The 22,565-nt window shown below is 47.1% G+C and overlaps 1 protein-coding gene and 1 long non-coding RNA gene across 2 annotated transcripts in view; both read right to left on the bottom strand.

Annotated features, from left to right (window-relative positions):
* Positions 1–1,316: 1,316 nt before the first annotated feature.
* Positions 1,317–5,665, bottom strand: LOC125429905. The gene is made up of 2 exons (XR_007244064.1): positions 4,178–5,665; positions 1,317–4,140 (listed from the first exon to the last, which is right to left on the bottom strand). It is a non-coding gene; the product is annotated as an uncharacterized LOC125429905 (long non-coding RNA).
* Positions 5,666–7,713: 2,048 nt separating this feature from the next.
* Positions 7,714–22,565, bottom strand: part of CBX5 (chromobox 5) — an 85,462-nt gene continuing 70,610 nt past the window's right edge. The window contains 2 exon segments of the mRNA XM_048491489.1: positions 7,714–8,021; positions 12,593–12,696. Of these exon segments, the coding sequence (XP_048347446.1) occupies positions 7,871–8,021; positions 12,593–12,696 (255 nt within the window). The 3' untranslated portion in view covers positions 7,714–7,870.

The raw sequence follows: 22,565 nt of genomic DNA on the forward strand, positions 1-22,565 counted from the left end.
CCAGAGTAGCTCTGCTTTAAACTCTGCTGATAGAATAGTCCAGGGGCACAACATCACCCCCTCACCCTGGCAAACATTCTATAAAAATGTGGCATTAGTCTTTATAGCATCTGAAGAAGTGTGCTCTTACTCTCAAAAACTCACACTGGAACAAGTGTTAGTATGTAAAGTACCCCTGGGTTTTTATTTATACAGTAGAATATCACGGCTACCCCTCTGAAAGAGCTAGAAGACTAGGATTTGCAAAACCAAAAATGGTTAAGAACTGGAAAGTTACAGGCTCTGCTAGTCAAATGCTTTTCCGCGGTCAAATGCACAGAACGATGCGTTATTGACAGCATTCACGCATCTGGGCATACACACGGTTACAGGAGAAACTTCATTAGATATTTTAAAACGTATTGGCAAATATGTTTTGCTAAGAAGTTCTGGGGTTTGTTTTTTGGTGTTTTGTGACATACCCTTACCTGACCATCTGAGAAGACCCATTGTGCTGTAGGCAGGATACCTAGCAACTTGGGTAATAGTTTTCTCTGAGATTTTAAAAAACTGAATTGGTTACTGAAAAGATGTTGTATATAGGCTGGACTTGGTCCATTCAGGCATAACAAATACTCTTTCTGATATTTCATCTCTGCTTGAGAGTCTACTTTGAACATCATATATTGGTTGGGCCATTGATGAAGATAGGGATATTGAAATGTTCTTCTGTTCTATGAATGATAAGTGTGCTTTTCATGTTATTATTGTAGGGCATTTTCCAACAGTCATCTAAAGGATAATTTAGATCTTGCTGGTTTCTAAATAGGATTGTTTTTCCTCAATTTTGTGTGTGTGCGTGGGGGGGTGGTGGTGGTTTGTTGCATGTCCATTCTTCCACAACACTCTCTCTCAGCCTACCCTACCTGTTTATACACAGCATAAATATAGCACACACATTTTCTAAACAAACAGCCTACCTTGCAGGATTGATGTAAAAATAAAATGAGGACGGGACAACTGCACGTGCTGCTGAGCTCTGAGCTCCTTAAAAGAAGGGCAGCATGAAAATGTGCTAAGCAGATAAATGGTAAAACCTTAACTGGGCTACAAGATGGAAGCTGCATAACATTGTAATAAAAGACAGGAAAGGTTAAAAAATGGAGGTTTGGCAGTTAAGACCATTTCGGCTCTGGAAAAGCTGAAATTACGATGGGTGGGCCTCAATGGCGAGAATAATTTTTTGCCTCTGCCACTGGCAAATTCCTGGACTATGTAGTTAATGTGATTCAAATGCATACATGGAAGAGAAAGGAAAAAAAGAACACCACCCTGTATTGAAAAGTAACCATTTATTAGAACCAATACAAGAAGTATGAAAGAGTGGGATGAGGGATACAGGGAAAAGGAGAGAGGTTTGTTTTGTAACATGTCAAACTGTACGACAAACAGCTTCTTCTTTTAAAAACATTGTACGCATTTTAAAAATCAGCATAATGTAGCTAAGGGGAGGGAGTCAGAAGTCTTGGCTAAAATGTCACCAAAAAGGGTGGCTCATACTCACACACTCTCACACACGTGTGGTAACTGACAATCTGCTATGATTGGCAGCATGTTTGGGATGGCAGAGCAGACGCACCACCCCCAAGAAAAGTCCCTTTTTCTTGCAAGTTAAGGTTCTAAATGCTGCTTAAATTGAACCTCCATCCATCTCCCTGGCCCCTCCCCCGAACCTCAGCTGCCATCTGCCAGAGCTGCTTCTCATAGTGTCTGGTTTGCCCTTTTGCCTGGATCCAACCAAGCACTCCACAGAAGCAGAAGCCGTTTCAGATGCTGCTACAACCCTTTACCTGGGAGAATATTTCAGAATATTAGAAACAGAATATTAGAAACAGGTCAGTCCAGCTGTCTGGCCAAAGCACGGCTCGTTTCCAGCCAGGGAGGAAAAACAAAGCACCTGGCTGTGACGGGGACAACCACAGGAACCAGCTCTCAGAAGGTACGAAATCTGGGCTTTTGCTTTCAAAGTGATAGAGAAAGGTCTCCCTTCTTTCCTTGAGGAGGGGTGTTGCGTGGCTCAAATGTACTTATGTGGAGACACTGCTGGTGAATTGTGCCTTTTGCCTCTCGGAAACACAAAAAGGCTCCCAGTGTTAATCTACCTCCAGAACGGTTACGGAGTTATCTTTAAAGGACTCCATGAAAACGAAAACTGGAGAACAAGAATACCAACACTCATAATACAGCTTAATATTCAGCTGCAGATGGGAACTCTTAACGCTGTGGTGAAGGCATATGCTTCCCTCAAAAGGCATCTTAACAGACTGGAGGATCTCAGAAGATTCAAACCTTGTCGGGTGGATCCACTGTCTCCCTCCTGCTCCCCGTCCCCTGCCTTTTTCACTGTTCCCCCTGATGGGAGGAGACAAAGTGCCATTGCAGTTCATATAGCCAAGAAAAGATTTAGATGCCACCCCAGGTAAAAAGCAGACCGTTAATCAAAAAATTAATGAGTTTAATTAAAACAAAATTAATTCTTCCTCTCTGTATTTTATTTCTCCTAGGCGACACTGGGCAACAATTCATTTTTTTTGACAGTGTGCTAAGAACGGCCTGCATCAGAAGACTGCACCTGCAAATTGAATGTCTCACCATGAACTTGGCCCATGATGAATTCAGAGAGGAAGTACTCAATTAATAATAAAGCTGGTACGGGGAGTGGGGGGTGGGTAGGGCGGAACGGGGACAAAAATGAAATGCCCATGCAAGTTACAAACCTATGGTGAATACCCCAGATCTGAGATTCAAACCTCTCCCCAAACACATACACCCCACAGCCTCAAAATATAAGACACCAAAAAGAGCTAACACCACTGTTCTGATTTGCTACTGAAACACTGAGACCAGGAAGTAAAGAGCAAAGAGGTAGGAGCCATTCAGAAGATATCCAAATGCAGCACGAATGGCTTAGAAATCCTGGATGTTTTGAATTACTGGCTAGTTCTACTGTGCTAAGAAACACACAACTTAGGGCACGGGGGCCAATCTATGGCGCTCCAGATGTTCATGAACTACAATTCCCATCAGCCCCTGAACATCTGGAGCGCCATAGGTTGGCCACCCCTGACTTAGGGGGACTTCAGCTGAAGGGAGGAAAGAAAGGTGAGAAAGAAGCAAAGGAAAAGAGTTCCCCTTTTCTGATACGCAGGCATCTGGCTACTCGGATAGCCTTAAGACAACAGGCACACAAAAAACAAACAGCCTTTCTTGCAAGGGGTGGGGGGAAGCAACCTTTCATGAACACTGTTAAGTAACCTTGTGAGAAAACTTGCTATATTTTTTTTAAAAAATTCTTACGTTTTTGCTTATTGAAAAAGGCTGACAGGCAATTTCAGTTTCTCTGTCTTGGCCAGTTAAGCGGCCAGTCTGTGTGCTTGGCTGATGTGTCTTGCTGGTCGATTCAGTTTTGCAAAGAGCTCTGAGCACCTCCAGGCTTATGTCAAATTTGGCCAGCTGACAAGGGTTGTGTTTGACACTGCAGACTAATGAGGCATCCCCCTCCACCCAAAAATGTGGGTGGGGTGGATATAACTTGCTAGCTATCCTAACACTTTTCTTTACTTGGTAAATATCAGGGGTGGCCAACCTGCGGCTCTCCAGATGTTCATGGACTACAATTCCCATCAGCCATGCTGGGAGGGGCTGATGGGAATTGTAGTCCATGAACATCCGGAGCACCATAGGTTGGCCACCCCTGTATTAAACACTTACACACACACACACACACACACACACACACACAGAAGACCTGGACTTGATTTGAGCAGATCTTTAGTAAAAATATTAAATACACATACACACATCCATCCAAGAAACAATAGCGCAAATACTTGCAGAGGAAGGGAATTACCCGTGCACTTTGCTAGGGGATGATGTTAAAAGCCTCTCTTGCCTTGGATAGCAACATCATCAGATAACCTACTAATTTCCCATCACTTCTACTCATGCTATGTTTTAAGCAATTGCACAATTGCTTCTGAGCATCGTAAGCCATCCTACTCAGCCCTTGAAAGATGCAGTGGTGTTACTAGCAGCCTATGAAGCAGATAAGAGTTCATGATGCAAATGAGATGGGAAGGGGAAAAGCAGAAAACCTGTTCTCTCCTGCAGGAGAGAAAGGGGGGATATAAATCCAAACTCCTCTTCTTCTTCCTTTGGAGTAACAGCAACTGAGGATGGTTGGAGCTCCTGAGGACCGGTCATTTTCCGGGAGGGGTTGTTTCTGTTTTTACAGAAAGGATCTGTGAGTTAGTTCTTCTCTGATCTGAAGAAGTGAAAGGTCTCTTTTCGCAAGATCACTTCCTTGCCCCCCCAGGAATCAACCTGCCACTGCCCTGCCCTGGAGGCAATTCTTGCTGCTGCTGCTAGGCTTGCATGAGAACAGGGAAATAATTAAGCCTCAATCAGGCTTCCTTCTGCAGGGCAGGAACATAGGCAAGAGCAGTCTTCCAAGGGCAGACTGCTAATCACCCAAAGCCCCAGCTTTGCAGACCTTGCAGCAGACTCCCACACACCCTTTGGGCTTTGCTTCCTGCTCCCCCCACATTCCAGACAATGCTGATTAGAGAAAACTCAAGGCAAACAAAGAGAGGCCCCAGGATAGTTTAATACTTCAGGCCAGGCAGAGGCAGGGCAGAGATGATAAACTCAGGCTGAACTTGCACCTGGAGTACAGACTCATCAACTTCTTGCCTTTCCCTATTTCACAGGCTCCACTTTCTGAATCTTACACTACAAAATGTGGTGTCCCCCCTCCCCCCAACCCCCCCCCCCCCCGCTAACTAAGCAACAGACAACTGAAAACGCCCAGGTGTTTTCCGACCAGAAGCAATGTTGAGTCACCACCTCTCCTCCATACTGCCAAGTCTCAAAGCCCACCTGAGACTTGGGAGAATTCCAGGGCTTTCTTTTCTTTTCCTGGATCATTCTGCTCAAATGGATGGCTCATTAAAGAGAAACCAGGATGTGGCAGGGCAGGAGGTGCTCAGAAACCCCAGACATTTGCTCTTTCCGGGTGAGAACACAATGAGAACGTGTGCGGGGGAGTGGATAAGATGGAGACTTTCTCCCTTAAAGAGGGCTACGTGTTAAAAAACAAAACAAAAACAGCCCCAAACCCTCAAATGGTCCCCCAAAGTGACTGTCAGTGTGACACTCGTTGCAGAATATTAAATCTACCTTGCCTGACAAATCCTACTGAGTGCAAGCTCTCAGCTCAATAGGCGTACACAGGGAGAGAAGGTGGGTGGAAATATATTAATACGGAAGGAATAGCTCAGTCAGACATCAGAAGAGCCCTTCACATCCACACATCAACAGGGCTGCAAGAAGAGGCAGACTTGTGTGTAGTGTCTAACGCTGTGCAAATGTGGGAAGGGTGTCTTGGGAGAGCCAGAGAGTGCTTCCTTGTCTCTCCGTTGTGCTTCTGTCTGCACGTGGCAGCATTTAGTCAAGCACCATAAGTGGAGGGCTGCCTTTGAGCCCTTGAATGATCTCTAGCAGCTTGGCCCTTTCAGATGACCATTCATGCCAATAAAGGGCTCCAAAATGGAAACATGACAGACAAGTTTGTGTTTCCATCTGTCTGATTTCACAAAATCCCCTACTGAACTAGATACAGGGGTCTGCAACCTGCGGCTCTCCAGATGTTCATGGACTACAATTGGCCATGCTGGCAGGGGCTGATGGGAATTGTAGTCCATGAATATCTGAAGAGCCGCAGGTTGCAGACCCCTGTTACTGGAAAGTCACATCCAGCTTTAGCTCAGCAGCCCCGTTTAAACGCCTCCAAAGTTAGTTCTCCTTATGCATTAGGGAAGCAGGCAGTAGATCATGTTTTCAGCGCTACCTTGGACCCCTGCGTAACAAAACGTCAGGCATGCATTCATCTAAAACAGAACTGAGCAGCTGTACAAAACAGGGATTTTGCTACCAAGGTTTAAAGAAACACCCTTTGCCCTTTGACCTTTAAAAGCAGAAGAAAAATGACCAGAGAAAGGTTGTGGGCAAAAAGAAGATGAGAAGGCAGACCCAGAACTGCAGTGGAAATGCAGAGACAGGTGACATTTCTACTCCACAGCAAAGAATCTATCTCACTTCAAAATCAATCTTTCTGCTTGCTTCTATGAAGACTATTAGCATGCGTGGCCCTTTTCAACCCAAGGTGGCACCAATTAATACTGGCAAACTTTGCTTTTTATTGTTGAGAGTTGCAGCAAGTCTACAATGCGCGGGGAAAGGCAGCTCGAAAGCTAATGGAACAGGCTGGGAATAAAGATTCTGGCTGACCCTGTGCCCACCCTCCTGCGGCCTGAGAAATGCCAGCAGACATGCCATGTGAAATTAAAAAAAACAAAACATGCATGGGAATTGTCATGGGAAAGAGGCACTACAGGGAGGGGGAGGAGGGAAGGGGTTCGACTACCTGCTTTCTGTGGCCTGCTCCTCTGGCCCTTTCCCATTGAAAAAGAGGGGAAAAAGCACCTGGAGAAATATTGTCTCGATGCCAGCAGTCCCAAAATTTTAAGCCTGGAATTGTCCAATCACCATGGCACCGGTGAAGAGGGAGCACATTTCAGATGGCAGCTACAAGGGAAACAAATGCCAGACCTGAACAGCTCTTAAAGTTTCTGAGCTGTTTCAAGACAGATGCCCCCTGCCTCTGACCAGACGAGGTGCTTTCAGTGTGCTCATAGGAGACGTCTCCTCTTGAGTTATTTTGTTTTAAAAAACAATATGGAAAACGCAGCCAGGGTGAAACGTCTCTTTTACAGATAATGGCAAGAAGAGTTCTGTCAACCAGAGATTACCATGTCAGGGAAGCCTGCGACATACAAAGAATACTCCACCCACTTTCATGGTGACCGAGCCCAGGAACAGTTCGATAGAATTTAGGACTGTGACGTTTGGCCTTTGAGGAACAGTCGCAGTCAGCAAAGATTGTCTTCTAAGTATGGCACATCCCACTCATGCCTACATAACAAAGCCAGTTACTGCAGGGAAAAAGAAAAATTGGAAGACAAAAGATACTGCACATACTGTTGATAGGAAAGAGAACATGGAAAAAAGGCTGGGAAGGGATAGAAGAGAAAAGAGCTTCGTCTACTGAAGAACCATTTTCGAGTGATTCCCTTTTCAAAGGTTCCTTCACAGCAGCCAGAAAGGAAATGGGCCTTCACGACAGGTGATAGGACCCACGGTTGGTGCAAAAGTGAAGCTGGCATTGGGGATCTGGGGTGAAAACTGCTCCTCCAGCATTCTGGATTTCAACTGAAAGCCGAGATAGCAGGTGTTCTTGAAAGCCATTAGAGAGGCAGCCCATTAAGAGCTACTCCACGCCAGGATTAATGGGGTGGGTGAAGTTTTTTTGGGATGGGGGGGGATAATCTCAGGATACAAACAGCATCCTGAGTCAGAGGGGTTATCATTCACATGACCGGTAGGAGTCTTATCAACTTTGCAGCCCTCTCTTACAGCCACAGATGCGGAGCAACCTTCATATGAGCTGAACATGCTGCAGAAATGAACCACTGGGTGGCAAAAAAGACCTGCAGGCTCTAAGAGGGGTTTCAAAGTGAGAATCGTGTTTTGATATCGCGACGACAAAGGAGGAGGAGTCGTTACCCACCACTGACACACACACGGCATGTCAATCTCTTGGAGCAAAACCGAACGTGACTTACACCATTTATGTTATGACTAAACCAATCAATATCAACGTTTCTCCTGCGGAGCACAGTAATAAGCACATTTTCATGGATGTGTTTGGGCTGAGAGGGAAGAGAGGGGTGGAATATGTACAACTATGGATGGACAGAGGACCCCGGCCACTTTAGCTCTTCACTGCCTCTCGCTCTTTGTTCTCGGCGTCTTCTGGGTAGGCGTGCCAGGTCAGTCTCTCTTCATAAAACGCTATCACAATCTGAGGGCACTTCACGTTGGCTTCTTTGGCGAGGACCAGATCAGCCTCATCTGTGTCTTTCCTGGAGAATGGAAAGGAGAACAAAAGAACCAACTGTTAAGCATATTAAGCAGAGCAATCTCACCTGACAGTAGGGGAACACGCAAAGCAATGACATTGTATGCCCATTATCACCCACGGGACTTCAGATAAGAAGGCTGCAAACCTTACAGGGCAGATCAAAACTTTAGATGATTGATTGGCAGAAGCCAGTTTTGATCAGCATGATTCTAGTTTCAGTTTTGATCAGCATGATTCTAGGGTGTTGTGGGTTTTCCGGGCTGTATGGCCGTGTTCCAGTAGCATTCTCTCCTGACATTTCACCTGCATCTGTGGCTGGCATCTTCAGAGGATCTGATGGTAGTAAAGCAAGTGGAGTATATATACCTGGCCTAGGAGCAGAATGGTCCAATGAACAGGACTGAGCCACCCGCACTTAGGTCTGGGAGAGCAGCGCTGTGGAACAGTATCACAAACAGATGTCCAGAGATATGGTTGCTTTACTACCATCAGATCCTCTGAAGGTGCCAGCCACAGATGCAGGTGAAACATCAGTGTGGGAGTAAGATACTACGGAACAAGCATTACATACAGTCCCAGAAAACCTGCTAGAATGACCTTCCGCCGTAGAAGCCTTCAGCCGACTATTATATTGAACATGATATTTAAGGCTACTTTGGCTGTAGTGGATGAGGTTACAGTATTAGGAAAAATATATATAAAAAGCGGTCTTTCCTTCTAATTTTTTAGTGACATTTGGTTATTAAATGGCTTCTGAAGTCCCCTTGGTTTGTTTGTTTATTAAATTATCTTCCATTTCCACCAGTATCAAACCAATTAATTGGTCAGAAGTTGAATGAGTAATCTATTTGTTTTTAACTGATGGACAGTCATAGTTATGCTAGTACCACCCTGGTCAGCAATTAACCTTCCTAGAAGGACCGGGGGAAGGGGTGGGTGGGTGTTACTGTGACAAGAAAACCAGGAACAATAAACCACTGTAAAATTGCCTGCCAGCAGCATTAGTTTTAAGTTGGGAGTTTTGACACGCTAGCTCTTTCCCCATCTGAATCTTGCTACTGCACTAGCAACGACAATACAAGTGGATAGCTCTCAGGAGACCTGATAGGGTCATGGGCCTCCACCAAATCCTACATCCCTGGTGTCCTGAGGCTATTCTCATTCAAAAAGGAAAGCACACACACGCAGGCTGGCGAAGCGTAAACATGAACTCCTCCACACAGCTCCTCTCCATCACTAAAATGGAGTCTCTGATGGGGTTCAAAGCAAGAGGGAGGGGCTCTCTGCTCTTCCTCTCCTGTTGAAGAAGACCAGAAAAAGGGGGAGGGGGGAAGCACAAAGAAGCATCTCCCACCCAGCCCTCCCAGGAGTTCTGGGATTTCGACAGAGATGGAAGAGGGAAGACACACTACATTTTTCAAATTCTTTGTGCGAAGAGATCTCCGCTGAACATCTCCTTGATCTTTGGCAGCACAGATTTTGGCCCCAGCAAGTGTCCACTTTACTTTCAATAACAGCGCTACTTGCACAGTGTGGGTTTACAGGATTGGCACAGCCTTCCTTATTCAACCACCTGCTTTCAAAAGTGGCTGGTGCCAGATAAGCCAGCCCGGTTCCTACAATGCGGCTATTCCCTCCCCTTCCCCCAGGGCCATGTTCTTTTGAAAGGCCAGGGTGTGGGCTATCCATTTTTCAAACAGCACCACATTTTAAGATGTACTTTAAAAACCTTAAGGCAAGCTGCAAATACCCACAATAGAGGATCCAGAAATCATGGCAAGAAAGGCCAAAGGAAGGCCAGCCTCACAATCAGATGCCTTCTCTGTAAAAAACAAAAACAAAAAAAACCAGGGGTGACCCAAAAATAAGAGGAGGTTAAGAAAAAGGGTGGTGGCAAACCAGCTCAGCCAATGCAGCACAAAGAGAGGAGACAGATATCCAGGGTAAGTCCCATCTCCATACTGTCTCACAGCTTTAAAGAATTTATATCCCCCCCTTTCTCTCCTGTAAGGAGACTCAAAGGGGCTTACAAACTCCTTTCCCTTCCCCGCTCACAACAAATACCCCGTGAGGTGGGTGGGGCTGAGAGAGCTCCGAAGAACTGTGACTAGCCCAAGGTCACCCAGCTGGCATGTGTTGGGGTACACAAGTTTACCAGAGAAGCTTCTAATCTAGTTTACCAGAGACGCTTCTACAGCTCAATTGGCAGAGTGGGGAATCATACCTTGTTCTCCAGATTAGAGTGCACTTGCTGTTAACCACTACACCACGCTCTTAACCACTACACTGTTATTTGCACTGATATTAATATCTTCAATTTAAAAAAATCCCAAGTCTTCTGCTGATCCTAATAGTAAAGACAAGCTGTTGTCAAGCTCTGTGGTTCCATCTGCATGGAGACCCATTCACCCATCTAACTACTTATCCCTAAAACTCCTACTGCCAAACCTGGCACACCCCACACTAATTACAGGTACCAGCTTCCTTGCCACTTGCCAGAGCAGCAAACGTTAATTGACACAGTCAATTAATAGGCCCCTCTACACATGCAATTAGTGAGACAGTGCCAGAAGTCACGATTCTGGGGTCAGGACTCTTCATTGGCTTGCCACTGTTCTGACCTCACATGTATACTGGTTCTTTCCTGAACAACAAAAACCTTAATCATGGATTTTTCCTTCCATGTTTATAACCAACATTAGAAGACAGCTATTACTTTCCAAGGCAAATTTTTATTTGTGTTCATTACTACAACAGGCAGCTGATACTGATGGTACTGACTGAAAAATCAGCATAAATAAATCCTTTAAGCCAGGGGGGCGAGATTAGTTTAAGTCATTTGGGCTCTGACATGTTGGGGAATATTCCATATTTCTACAACTAATGGAAAAATATTTAAAAGGCAGCTCTTCCTTCCACGCAAGGTAAATTGCGTCAGTCATTAGAAGCATTTGCCCTTTTTCTGAGATCTTAAAAAACTTTCGTAATGATTTGGCGAAAGAGCCAGGAAAGTAATATATTTTTAGGGCGAATAATTGAAAAGTGAATATTGTCCAGCTGCGCGGAAGTAATATTAAAAGTGACACCGCACATTACACGAGGGTAATCAAACATTAGGTGTAAACTTGCCAAATCTTTCTGCAGTGTGTTTTAGAAGAGGGATTATTTCCCGGCCCCTCAGTATCTAAGATGATAATAAATTCTTGTAAAGTGACTGCTGTGTTTTTTCCGGGCTGTGTGGTCGTGTTCTGGTCATTTTTGCTCCTAATATTTTGCCCGCCTCTAGGGCTGGCATCTTCAGAGGCGTGTCATGGTAAGATGCGCTCAACCACTTTTGAAGGGTCGGTTTACCCAGACTCATTGTTGCCAAGAGCATGTAAACCTACATGCCCTGGGTTCAAATCCTCTCAGTTGCAATTTCCTGGCCTCGGTTCCCACCTGTAAAATGGCAATAGTGGCTAACCACTTCAGAATGTTCATGGAATTCGCGGTCACCCCATGGGCAAAGGGCAGCTGCTGCCTTCGAAGTATATTATTTTAGAATCGTCATTGTAATTGACAGAGCAGTGGTTTTAAGGAGCAGGTTCCCTGCCCTTCTGAATTCAGCGTAGATGAATTTTTTTAGCAACAATTGTTAACACAGATGATATACCACAAAGGCAATTTACCCCAATCTGAGATCGATCGTGATGTTTGTGGTGCATGGGTGGGCATTTCAGTTGCCAAAACATGCCAGAAAACACACCATGCATCACTATTGGCATCTGGCTGCACAAGAAATGAGTGTGTGTGTGGGGGGGGGGGGGGGCGGCATAAAGTCACGGCAGCATCTTTGTGTCCCTGCATTCCCCCCAACTCCTTCCCCTACAGAGCTGTGCGCAGCTGGATCCCCTCCCCCACGCTGCACTGCAAACAGCACCATCCATCTCAGCTCAGGCAGCATCAGAGAAAGCAAAGTAAAGACATTCTCATAGCTGTACTGCCCCAGGAACTCTCACGGCATAGAACCTGGTGGGGCAGGGCAGGAATGGAGGGGGGCGGGGAGAGAAAAGAGACTGGGGAAGCAAAGGCAAACTCCCTTGGACACAGCTGTGCTGTAACTTCTGCCAGGCAGATAAGCTCGGGGCTCTTTGTCTTGGTGGGGGAGGGGCAGCTGCTGCATATGTAGCACACAGAGCTAACCCCGGCTGCCCGCAGAGAGGCTTCCCGCCGCGATAAGCCCAGAAGCAAAAAACAAGAGGCAAGTCAAAACCTTTCCAGAAGGGTTTTCTGCGCTTCTCACCGGTACAGGGCAGGGGAGAGGGTTCGAAGGAGGACATCAGCAGAGCCGTACATCAGACGCCAGCTCCTCATGAACTGTATTTACCGAGCAGAGGTTGAACTCCCACTCCAGGGAGAACAAAGCCACGGCACAGAAAGAATGAACTGCCCCTGGGCCATTTAACCAAGCCAGCACACCCGAGACTGCACTAGTCCGCTGGCTGTTTTGGAGGAGGAAAACCCTCTGACCAGAGAAGACAGACAATTTAGAATTAAAACAGCAACAAAGCCGAAAAGGACAGGCACACTCACCATTTCATTAGGAACATTAAATCGCCACAGGAGTCTGTGGCTCCGATGATCTCGGCATCCCGAAATCACATAACTTTCAAAGCCCACAAAGCGATATCGGTGCTCTGATGGAGAGAGAGAGAGAGAAAGAAAGAGTTAAGAAATCCTTCCTACCTCTTGTTCCACAGCCATTTGTTCCTCAACCATAAAGCAGAGGGGCAAGAACCAAAGGGGGCAAGAACCAGGTGATAAACAGATGCCATGCATGGCTTACTGGTAATTAACAGATGGGGGGGGGGAGAAGAGGCCTTAATATTTTTTTGGCTCCATTTCCCCCCCCTCCCCCCAATTCTCTTCATTATATTAAATGTTCGAGGGAGGGAAGCAGCAGCAGAAAGAAAAAGAAATCTTTTTTTTAAAAAAAAATCACATCTATGAGTTGCTATTTAAAAGGGGTTAGAGGGGCGACGATGGGCAGACCAAGGGAATTAAGTCATCTTGCCTTTGCAGCTGCGGCAGCAGCAGCAGCCATTCGTGATTTCCACAGCTCCCCATCCCTGCTACGCCTCCCCCGCTCCAGAGCGCACCACCTCTATGGGCTCACGCGGTCCTCGAGGTCTTTGTGCCGGTGTGCCGTCAATGGGTGTGTCCCACTCATGCGTTGTTGGGGTTGTTTTTTTTTTTGGTATTTGCAACTGAGAGCTTAAACCGTCGGGGCCCCAGACAAGGGTCGGTCAGCTCCCTCTGCACATATACCATCACAGAGAGCTGGTGGCAACTTTCCAGAAGGCGCCGCAAACCCTATCCTCCCTGCTCTGCTCAAAAGCAGCAGCAGCAGCAGCAACAACACTGCCACACGCTATTCTGCTGAAGATCCACACATTTTGTTGCTTGCAGACTCCCACAGCCTGGCAAGATGCGCCTATACGAACCGAGTGGTTAACAAAGACAGAGACAGACAAGGAAGAGAGCGAGAGGGAGCCGCAGCACGTTTTGGAAGGCACTAAAACCGGGCATACTTAAAATGGAGAGGTAGAACAGGGAAAGGAGGGGATGTATATATTTAGCTGAGAGTAAACTAGGAGAACACAGACTGCAGCAGAACTGAGCTAACTGGCTCGGTGACCAGCACAATTCACAAATCATATAAAATGATACAAAAGAAAACTCAGAACAATACTTTGCTTTTGCATTTCTTAATGTCCAACTTAAACTGGTGGCTGAAGGTGGCTCGGGCTCAGGTTCACCTCTGGCTTTGACCAGAAATATTTTTAAATGAATGCATAAAATGCCCAGAATAAGCAGTGTCTTCAGGTCACTTTGTAAGTTACAATTTTTCACAAAACAATGATAGGGGAAACTGTTCAGATATGAAAACAGTGCACAGCTGTATTAGTCCACCCAAAATCTTTCAAAAAAGAAGAAAATTTATGTATTGACTTTTCAGGGACCAGGCAAATTAAATTTCGTTGTGCGTGTAAATTTCGTTGTGCGTGCACAATGACAATAAAATGCTTATGCTTATGCTTATGAAATTAGCTCACTTCACCTTGTGTTGTGCTAATCTGATTGGTCCAATAAAAAGAATCATATGGATTTTGTTCTTGTTTATAACATACAAAGTGGCCCCAGGTGCTGGAAGCTTACCAACGGAAGGTAGGGGCAGCCACTTTATTTAGTGAGATATGAAGTTCAGGAAGGGTATTGGGCATTTTGGGCATTGGGCATTTTAAATTATCCTCTCCCAGAAATTCTCATGGCAGTTAAGTATATTTGGGCATACAAAGGATCTATAGCTATTGTATCCTTTCAGACCATTAGAGAAGGAGAACAGTATTTTAAAGCAAAGATTTGTTGCATAAAAGAGATTTCTGAGGGATAGTGAAATGGTGGAATTAAGTGATAGCCAAAAATATTTGTTATCTTTTTGAAATATCACATCTTCAGCAACTGTTTTATTTGTTGCTATTTCCAAAACGATCTCTCATGAGAATAAAAGAGTGGCTTTCAATCTTTTTTCCCACTGTTGTATCATGTCATGGCACCCAGGGAAATCCCCAAACCTTCATCTCAGTCCTCCATGCAAAAGTTTTTAAAAAAAGATAAAGTTTAGGAAGTGAAATCCAATAACAAGGAATCTATCAGAACACTGAAAGGCAAAATTCATATCAGTCATTACAACTTAGAGAAAGTGAAGTGCTTGAGGTGGAAACTTGATGTTGTGGAACTCACAGGGAGGGGAAAGTACAAGGGTGCTGATGGAATCCGGGCTGAAAATCTCTGCAATAAAGTGATAAATCCTCAAGTGTCTAAAGCATGACATTAGACAAATTCCATGTGGTGCTGAGCAAAGGACGTCTGTGACAGCAGTTACTGATGGTTCAGCAGAAGATTTGACATCTACAAGATGGCGACTCGTTACATCTATATAAATCCAGATCTGCCCCCATATAGGGCACGAAGTGGAGAGGCAATTTAAAGTGTGAAGGTAGCATGTGAGCATGCCCTAGTAGTCCTACCCTTCAACCAATCACAAAAGTCATTTTCCCCACAAAGCAAGCCTCTTATTGTGAATGCCGGTCGCTTGAGAAGGGGCTGTATGGGTCAAATGCCAAATGGAGGAAAGGCTCCTCAGGCTTTTATGCTTCACATCAAACCCTGTTTAAAGACATTAAAAGTTTATCCCAACAGCTAACAATTATCATAACCAACTCCCCGCTTCCAAAGCACTTTGAGTTGAAAACAAAGCCTTCACTGATTCCTAAACTTTGCTCCTGCCTTTCCATTTTAATTTTTTATGAGGGGCTGCGGGATTTGAATGTTTATCTACTAAGCCTCCATCTTGCTGGAGAGAATTTCCATTTTGCCACTTAAGGCAGACCGAGATATCTCGAGATACTTGGTCAGTATCATGTATCAAAAATCTTCTTCATTTCAACTTCTTTGAGGTGTTTGAACGTACAGGATGCCAGAAGAATGAACTGGCGGTGCATCTGTGTGCTCCGTGCAAGAACTGCGTCTTTCCACCCTTCCCTGCATAAGCAAGAGGCAGAATGCTCCAAATCCAACACAAGCATAGAAACTGTGCACAAGAGGGCAAGACAGATCCTGAACAATCTTGGACTCAGTAAGGATCCTAAGGCAGGAGTACATGCATGCTAAGGACAGGGAAAGTTGGTGTGCAGAGCAGGTTTCTCTTTGCCACCCCTCCCAACTGACCCCTGCTGTTCATGCTCAGGAGCAACAGCCACAGAAGGCCCCATGGCACTGCACATTCTGCATGTGAGCTCCCAAAGGCACCTGGTGGGCCACTGCGAGTAGCAGAGTGCTGGACTAGATGGACTCTGGTCTGATCCAGCAGACTCTTTCTTATGTTCTTATGCTTGTCTGACATCAGGCAGACAGCGACCCACCTCGGAAGCTGCACCGAGTGCTGAGGTGAGTGGATCAGAAAGGAAGTTAAACTGCCCAGTTCCTCTGCCTGCTTGACAAGCATTTCATAAGGTAAAATTGTCGCTTCCCCTAAGTAAATAAGCAGATTAATCTTGGGGTGCGATGCGTCTCAAATGCTGATGCAGGCTGATCCTAATAAGCTCCTTTCCTGACCCCTACTAAGCACAATTTGCGTCTGCTTTTGCCCACATTGCCGAGGCTGCACATGCAGTACATGCTCACTGCAGCCTTGGCCTAAGATGCCAAGTCCCTTACAACACAGACTTCTGCTTCCTTGCGTTCTTTGCCGTTAACACGGCACTACAGGTTTATATGTAACCTCCAAGAAATGAGGAATGCACCAGGTAGGGCCATCGAAAACACACACAGGATAAAAAAGAGGTAGCTTTATTATTCTATCTAGCATGGTTTTATCACACCTTTCCTCCAAGGATCTCAAGTTGGAGCACACAATTCTCTCTTTCCATTTCATTCTCAGGACCAATCCATGAGGCCACGCAGGGCTGAGCGTGTGACTGGCTCAAGGTCACCCACCAAACTTCGTAGTAAAGTAGGGATCGGAGCCAAAGTCTCCCAAGTCCTAGTCCAAAGTTAACCACTACACCACACTGCCTATGCAGTTGCGAAGTTTCATTATCTAGGAACCCAGAAAGACTGGCCCTGATACTTAGCAATTTGCATTCATACCTTTCTATTATAGCTTGGTTTTTGTGGCTCAGCCAAGCTGGTATACGGTTGTGGTTGGAGATACCTTTTCCCACTAACTGTTTATGTATACCTGTGTTTTACCTGCCACCCACCCAAATAATATAGGAAGGGGCATCTGGGACACCGCTGCATTCCTCTTTCCTTTAATCACAGCTGGCTATTATTTATCAACCACATTGGTATTGCGGCTCTCCCTCCACGTAGCTCAAAGCAGTATCTAAAATGTGGCCTCCAGTTCCTGTCACAGCAAGCCTGTGAGACCAGGCAGCATGCCCAAGGCCACTCACTGGGATTCATGGTCGAACAGAAATTTGAACCCTGGTTTTCCGGTGTTCAGTGGCAGAACACCTGCTTGGCACACAGAAGGTTCCAGGTTCAAGCATCAGCCTCTCCAATCAAAAGAATCAGGTAATAGGTGCTGTGAAATGCCTCCACCTAAGACCTCGGAAAACCACAGCCCATCAGAGTGGGTAACACTAACCTTCAGGGGCAAACTGTTTGATTCAGTATAACGCAGCTTCATACGTTCATACAAGTACTTCATCCACAATACCGGGCTGCTTACCATCGTGGCCTGCAAATGGCCAGCTCCTCAATTCCGAATGCAAAGCTGCAACTCAACCTCTTGCCTACAGATGATATAAAGACTTGGGAAGGGGAAGGCCTGTAGACAACCAGATCCTCAGTCCACTTGTGGAGCACAAGTTCTGCCCCTGCCTAGAGATGAGAGGAAAACCTGGGACTGGGAGGGAGCACTGGCTGCTAATCCAATGAGCCTGCAATAGATTGCTAGATCCTCAATCCCACCTGCAGAGGCTGGCCACTCCCACCCCTGCCTAGGAGAGATGTCAGGAAAACCTGGAAGAGGGAGGCTGCTGACCAATGAGCCTGCAGATTGCTAGATCCTCAATCCACCTGCAGGGCGGCCACTCCACCCCCTGCCTAGAGATGTCAGGAAAACCTGGAAGGGGGAGGCTGCTAACCAATGAGCCTGCAGATTGACAGATCCTCAATCCACCTGCAGGGCAGCCACTCCATCCCCTGCCTAGAGATGAGGGGAAGACCTGGGACTGGGTCTGCTTATTGCTTTGGCTTGCAGATTGTCACTTTTTTCTGTTTTGCATTTCATAGCTGATTTCGTCTCTGTAGATCATTTCTTGCTGGTTCTATATTCCCTTTTTCCAATTTTGAATTGTTTTAGTAGCAACTAAGACATGTTTTGATGTATTAGATTTTTAAACGATTATGCTCATCTTAGATTTTTTTATCCTTTTATTGTTTGTAATTTACAATGTTAAATAAATACTGCTATGCTTGGATTTGGGAGGCAAGGGTGCGCTGCCAATTAAACCTTGTCATCTCTCTGTTCTTTACTTATTTGGCTGGAAGTCATTCAAGAGCACCTCTTCTAGAACCGGTACAGAAATTATGCTTGATCCATGGTAAAGCATTAAGGTCAAAACTGTCTAACCATCGTTTGTGATCCTCAGCAAACAAGAAGGCGAAGCCAGTGAAAACACAATTAATCTTATTGCTCAGGCAGGCAAAGACAACACAGGTTGTGCCCTTTAGAGAAAGAAAGTTTGTATTAGCAAGCACAGCAATATTTAAGAGTTGGCTATTGTAATACAGGGGTGCAGGAGCACAGGCGAAAGAAAAAACCTGGGAGAAGTAGAAACAAGGACAGTATAAATTTAACTTGGGTCCCCAACCTGGTGCCCATCGGCACCCTTTTTTGGAACCCAAATGTTTTCAGGAAGTGGGGTCAGTTAGGGCTTTTTCCCAGCAAGGCTTCTGATTGGCTGTGCACTTTTTAAAAGGTTGCTTTGGTAGTAGCTGCCACTGCAGCACAAGGATCTGCCCTGTGTTAGTGAAGCTAAACTGCAGCAATCGTTTTGAGGCTGGTCCCGCTTCCTGCGACGGCCATTGTGTTGCTGTGCCGACCATGCCGTGTCATAATTCCAAATGAGCTCCTCCACCCCGGCTCAGAAAGGTTGGTGACCTGTAAGGGTGGGGGCTAGTGCGCTCACCCAGCCGTCTTCTCGACCTTGGCAGATTCCTCGTACTGGGCTTACTGCCTGGAGTACTGACCTTGCTATGCTTATCATCTATGTTTGAAGCTTACTTTTGCTTACTTTTGCTTTCCTGTGTGAACCTTTGCTTGGGTCTGTGCAAGGGGAGGAGGCAGTGACTTCGTCTGTAAAACGACAGCTCCTAGCCGAGAAGGGTCAGTTCTGCGCGTTGCGTGTATTGAGACCGTTGAAGTTTATGGAATAAAATGAACTGATTAAGGTGCTTTGTTTGAGTCCTTCTGAAGTTCCCTTACATTATCACGAGGGAACTCTCCCCTAATCACCACTTAAGTTTGAGTATGAGTTTGAGCCTCCGTGCCTCAACCACTCTGTGAATCTCTGAGGTGTCCCTTCCAACATGCGAAGTTGCCATTCAAGGAATCCGTTAAGGCAGTGAGTCTGAAGAGATTCTATGTAGCCCCCATAGAGTGGGCTCCCTCTCTGCCATCCTTGCCAGCCCGGTCCCGATGGAGGAGAGCCAGCGGAACCAGTTTCCCTGGTGACCCTCTCTCAGGCCTGCGGCTCAGCCCGGCGTATGCACTCCAACCACAAGTGAGCAGATGGAGGAAGCCCACTGTTATGCTTCGACCTCGCCACACGGTTTTGGCCCGAGGCGATCTCGAGGTCGTCAGGAATTCTTCAATCCTGGTGGAGGAGGTGTAGATGGATCGTTGCCCCTTAGGAGAGGCACATCACAACCCGTCACCATGTGGATTACAAACCCAGTAATGCGTTATTACCGTTAGGAGGGAGAGTCGAGAATTATCAATCCGTAAGGAGACTCCCAAGAATGCGTTGGAGAAATATATGGACCAATGCCGAGGGACCCCCCACCTCGCATACCACTGGCAGAAATGCGAGGTCGCGTCCAAAGTCCCTTCCGGGCCCGACAGTCCATTAGAGTATCTTGGATCTACCCGGAGGGGTCCAGCATGCAGACTAACTTTTCGCGAGGAGGATGCCCGTGCCCACGAGCCCCGACCTCACGTGGACTTCTTAGGGCAGCAGCCGAGGATTCCACCGAGGATTCCACCGAGGATTAAAGGCGGGGTTCGGGATGTAGACCCAGGCGATTAAGGGAGGAACAGCGCGCAGCCCTAGCCCAGAGCCAAGCGGGACTGGGAGCTGGAGCGTGAGACTCTGACCGAAGGGAAGCGTGAGGCTACTGGAATTGGAGCGGGAACAGTTTCGCGCATGAGCGGCGGCGCTAAGAAATTGCCCAGGAAGCGATGCTCGAGAACAATTCCTGAAAGATGTTGAGCGGCTCTCCCACATAAGTTTTGGACCACACCAAACAAGACCTTGGCCGACGGCAATAGAATGCGTAAAGGCACTTAAGACCCAGGGGGGGGGGGGGAAGTCGGCGGTACTTGCAGCGACAAGGAGCGTGAGAGGCTTCGGCAGAACGCGGAAGTGCTTACCGCGGCGAGAGATTTGGCCCGGACAGGAAAGGCGGCTACTCGGCGTGATGCGGACCACTGGCAACCGCAAATCACCAGGACCGTGCCGGGCTGCTGGCAGCCAGCTCACCCCTTCCACCGACCTCCCGGTTGCAGGCCCACAGCAGGGGAGCTCCGTGCCACAGCGAAGAATCGCTTCCCCGCCCGCGGAAGCTCCGCGCCAGCGTTAAGCAGCCCAACCGCCTCCCCGGACCCAGCCCGGTTCCCTGCGCCCCAAAAGCGGCGGTGCGCTGGTAGAGGCCATCCACCGACCCCATATTCCGGCGCGTTTGATGGCACTGCTTCCCGATTGCCCCTATTTTATACCTGCAATTGGATGCACACATGCTTGAGTTTGATGACCTTTACCGTTCGAGGCAGAAAAAGTCGCGGAACATCGGATGCGGTATTGGATGGAGATGCTGCTGAATGGATTCGTGGAGACTCTCCCACATGTAAAGAGTTGAGGAGCCCCTGAACTTCAAACTGTAGCAGCCTTGCTCCAAGGACTTAGACTACGCATTTTCAGGACCCTGAGGGGAAGTAAACAAGGCCAGTAAGACTATTAAAACCATCAAACAAGAGGAACAGACGCCTTTTTACCTGAATTACGCCCGTGAGTTCCGTTTAGCGGCGGCAAATAAGCTTCCTGACTGGCCTGGCGTTATGGAAATCGCAGATACTTTCACTGATGCAATTGATCCTGCAGAAATCTGCACCTGGGCAGACATAGTGCGCCAGCCCCCAAACCCTTGCATGAATGGATTACAGCAAGGTAGCTTCATTTGCATCCCGTCTTTAATCGAGTCCAAAGGCGAAGGAAAAGCCCCTCAACCAACCGCCAAATAGCGGGAAGACCCACGCTGGCAGCCGCCCGGCTGCTCGCTATAAACTAAAAGACCACAGCAACGGGACCCCACTCTACAGAGAGTCCACATCCGATCAATTCGCCGCCCGTCAGCCTTGGCTTACAGCGCGTATCTATGGGGGGGCCAGAGCCACCCTGGCAACCAACTGTCAGAAAAACCCAGGCACCGTCCACCCCAGCACCGCGCTGGCGCTGCTGCAGCCTACAAGATCCTCAGCCAGGACCCCCCGTAGAAGCCGGGTCGGAAGGAGCCTCAAGGAGGCTGCCATAGCCTGGCTGATGGCGACCAAAAGAGAGACAGCGAAGAGATGCGATTTTGGAGGAGGTAAGCCTTTCATCAGGCCCAGCTGGCCCGAGGAAGGCCCGGCCTGGCAGCGGTGAGTGAAGGGGGCCCCCCATAACCATTATGACCACTTTAACCAATTCTGCAATGGCACGCCCTTATTTTGGCCCGAGGGCTTTGAAATGGACTCAGGCTGCTCCCACTGTCTAATAGAAACCTCCAGGTAGCCAGAACCCAGTTAGGGGACTTCGAGCGGATAAGCTGTAGCCAAACCCATCCCGCTTTACTCAGATGGATGGCATTGCCATTGGGGACTGAGAGGTCCGGCTGGTTTCAAGACGGGCCAGCCAGTGCTTTTATTAGCACTACGTTGTGCGAACACTGGGAGAGGCTTCATATTGGCTCGGTGTAGCCAAACACCCCATCGTTTTGGGTATGCCTTGGCTCTTGTCCCACTTGAACCCACCCATTTTCTGGGGGGCAACACATTGTTCGATTCGCAGGGATCCAGCCTTGTGGGGTCATATGCCATGCAGGGGGAACCACCTGACAAAACCCTAGAATCTCAACCTTCACAACATTAACGCTTGCCCTTGAACTTGTTCGAAGACCCTGAGCTGGCTACAGGATCCCGAAGCAATACTGGGATCTGGCTAGGGTTTTTTGAAGAACAGGAATGCGATCAGCTTCCCCATGGGACCACGGTTTGATTGCAAGATCCTCTTGGTTCGGGGGGCACAACTGCCCGAAAGGGAGAATATACGGATGAGCCCGCAAATGAACAAAGAAGGAGCTCCGTGCGCATTGGATGTAAAATCTTGCTAGGGGCTTCATTGTTGAGGCAACCAAAAGGCACCCACCCCTGCGTTTGTTTTGTAAAAGAAAAGATGGTTCCCTCGCCTTTGCACCCGATTATGGGGTTCGCGCATGCGATCTCACTTTTACCGGCAAACCAGTATCCTTGCCTTTTAATTGGGATTTGCTTGGCGCTCTGGAATGCAGGGTATTTTTTTCATAGAATTGGACTTACGTGACACTAGCTTACCGCAGTAAAGGATAAGGCTGAAGATTCTGAACATTTAACAGCGTTTAATACTAAATTTAAACTTAATATGAATATTGTGTAATGCCATTCGGATTCATGAATTTGAGGGCTTTCATGTCATACTTT

The sequence above is a fragment of the Sphaerodactylus townsendi genome, linkage group LG03 (assembly GCF_021028975.2).
Source record: "Sphaerodactylus townsendi isolate TG3544 linkage group LG03, MPM_Stown_v2.3, whole genome shotgun sequence".
Classification (NCBI taxonomy): domain Eukaryota; kingdom Metazoa; phylum Chordata; class Lepidosauria; order Squamata; family Sphaerodactylidae; genus Sphaerodactylus; species Sphaerodactylus townsendi.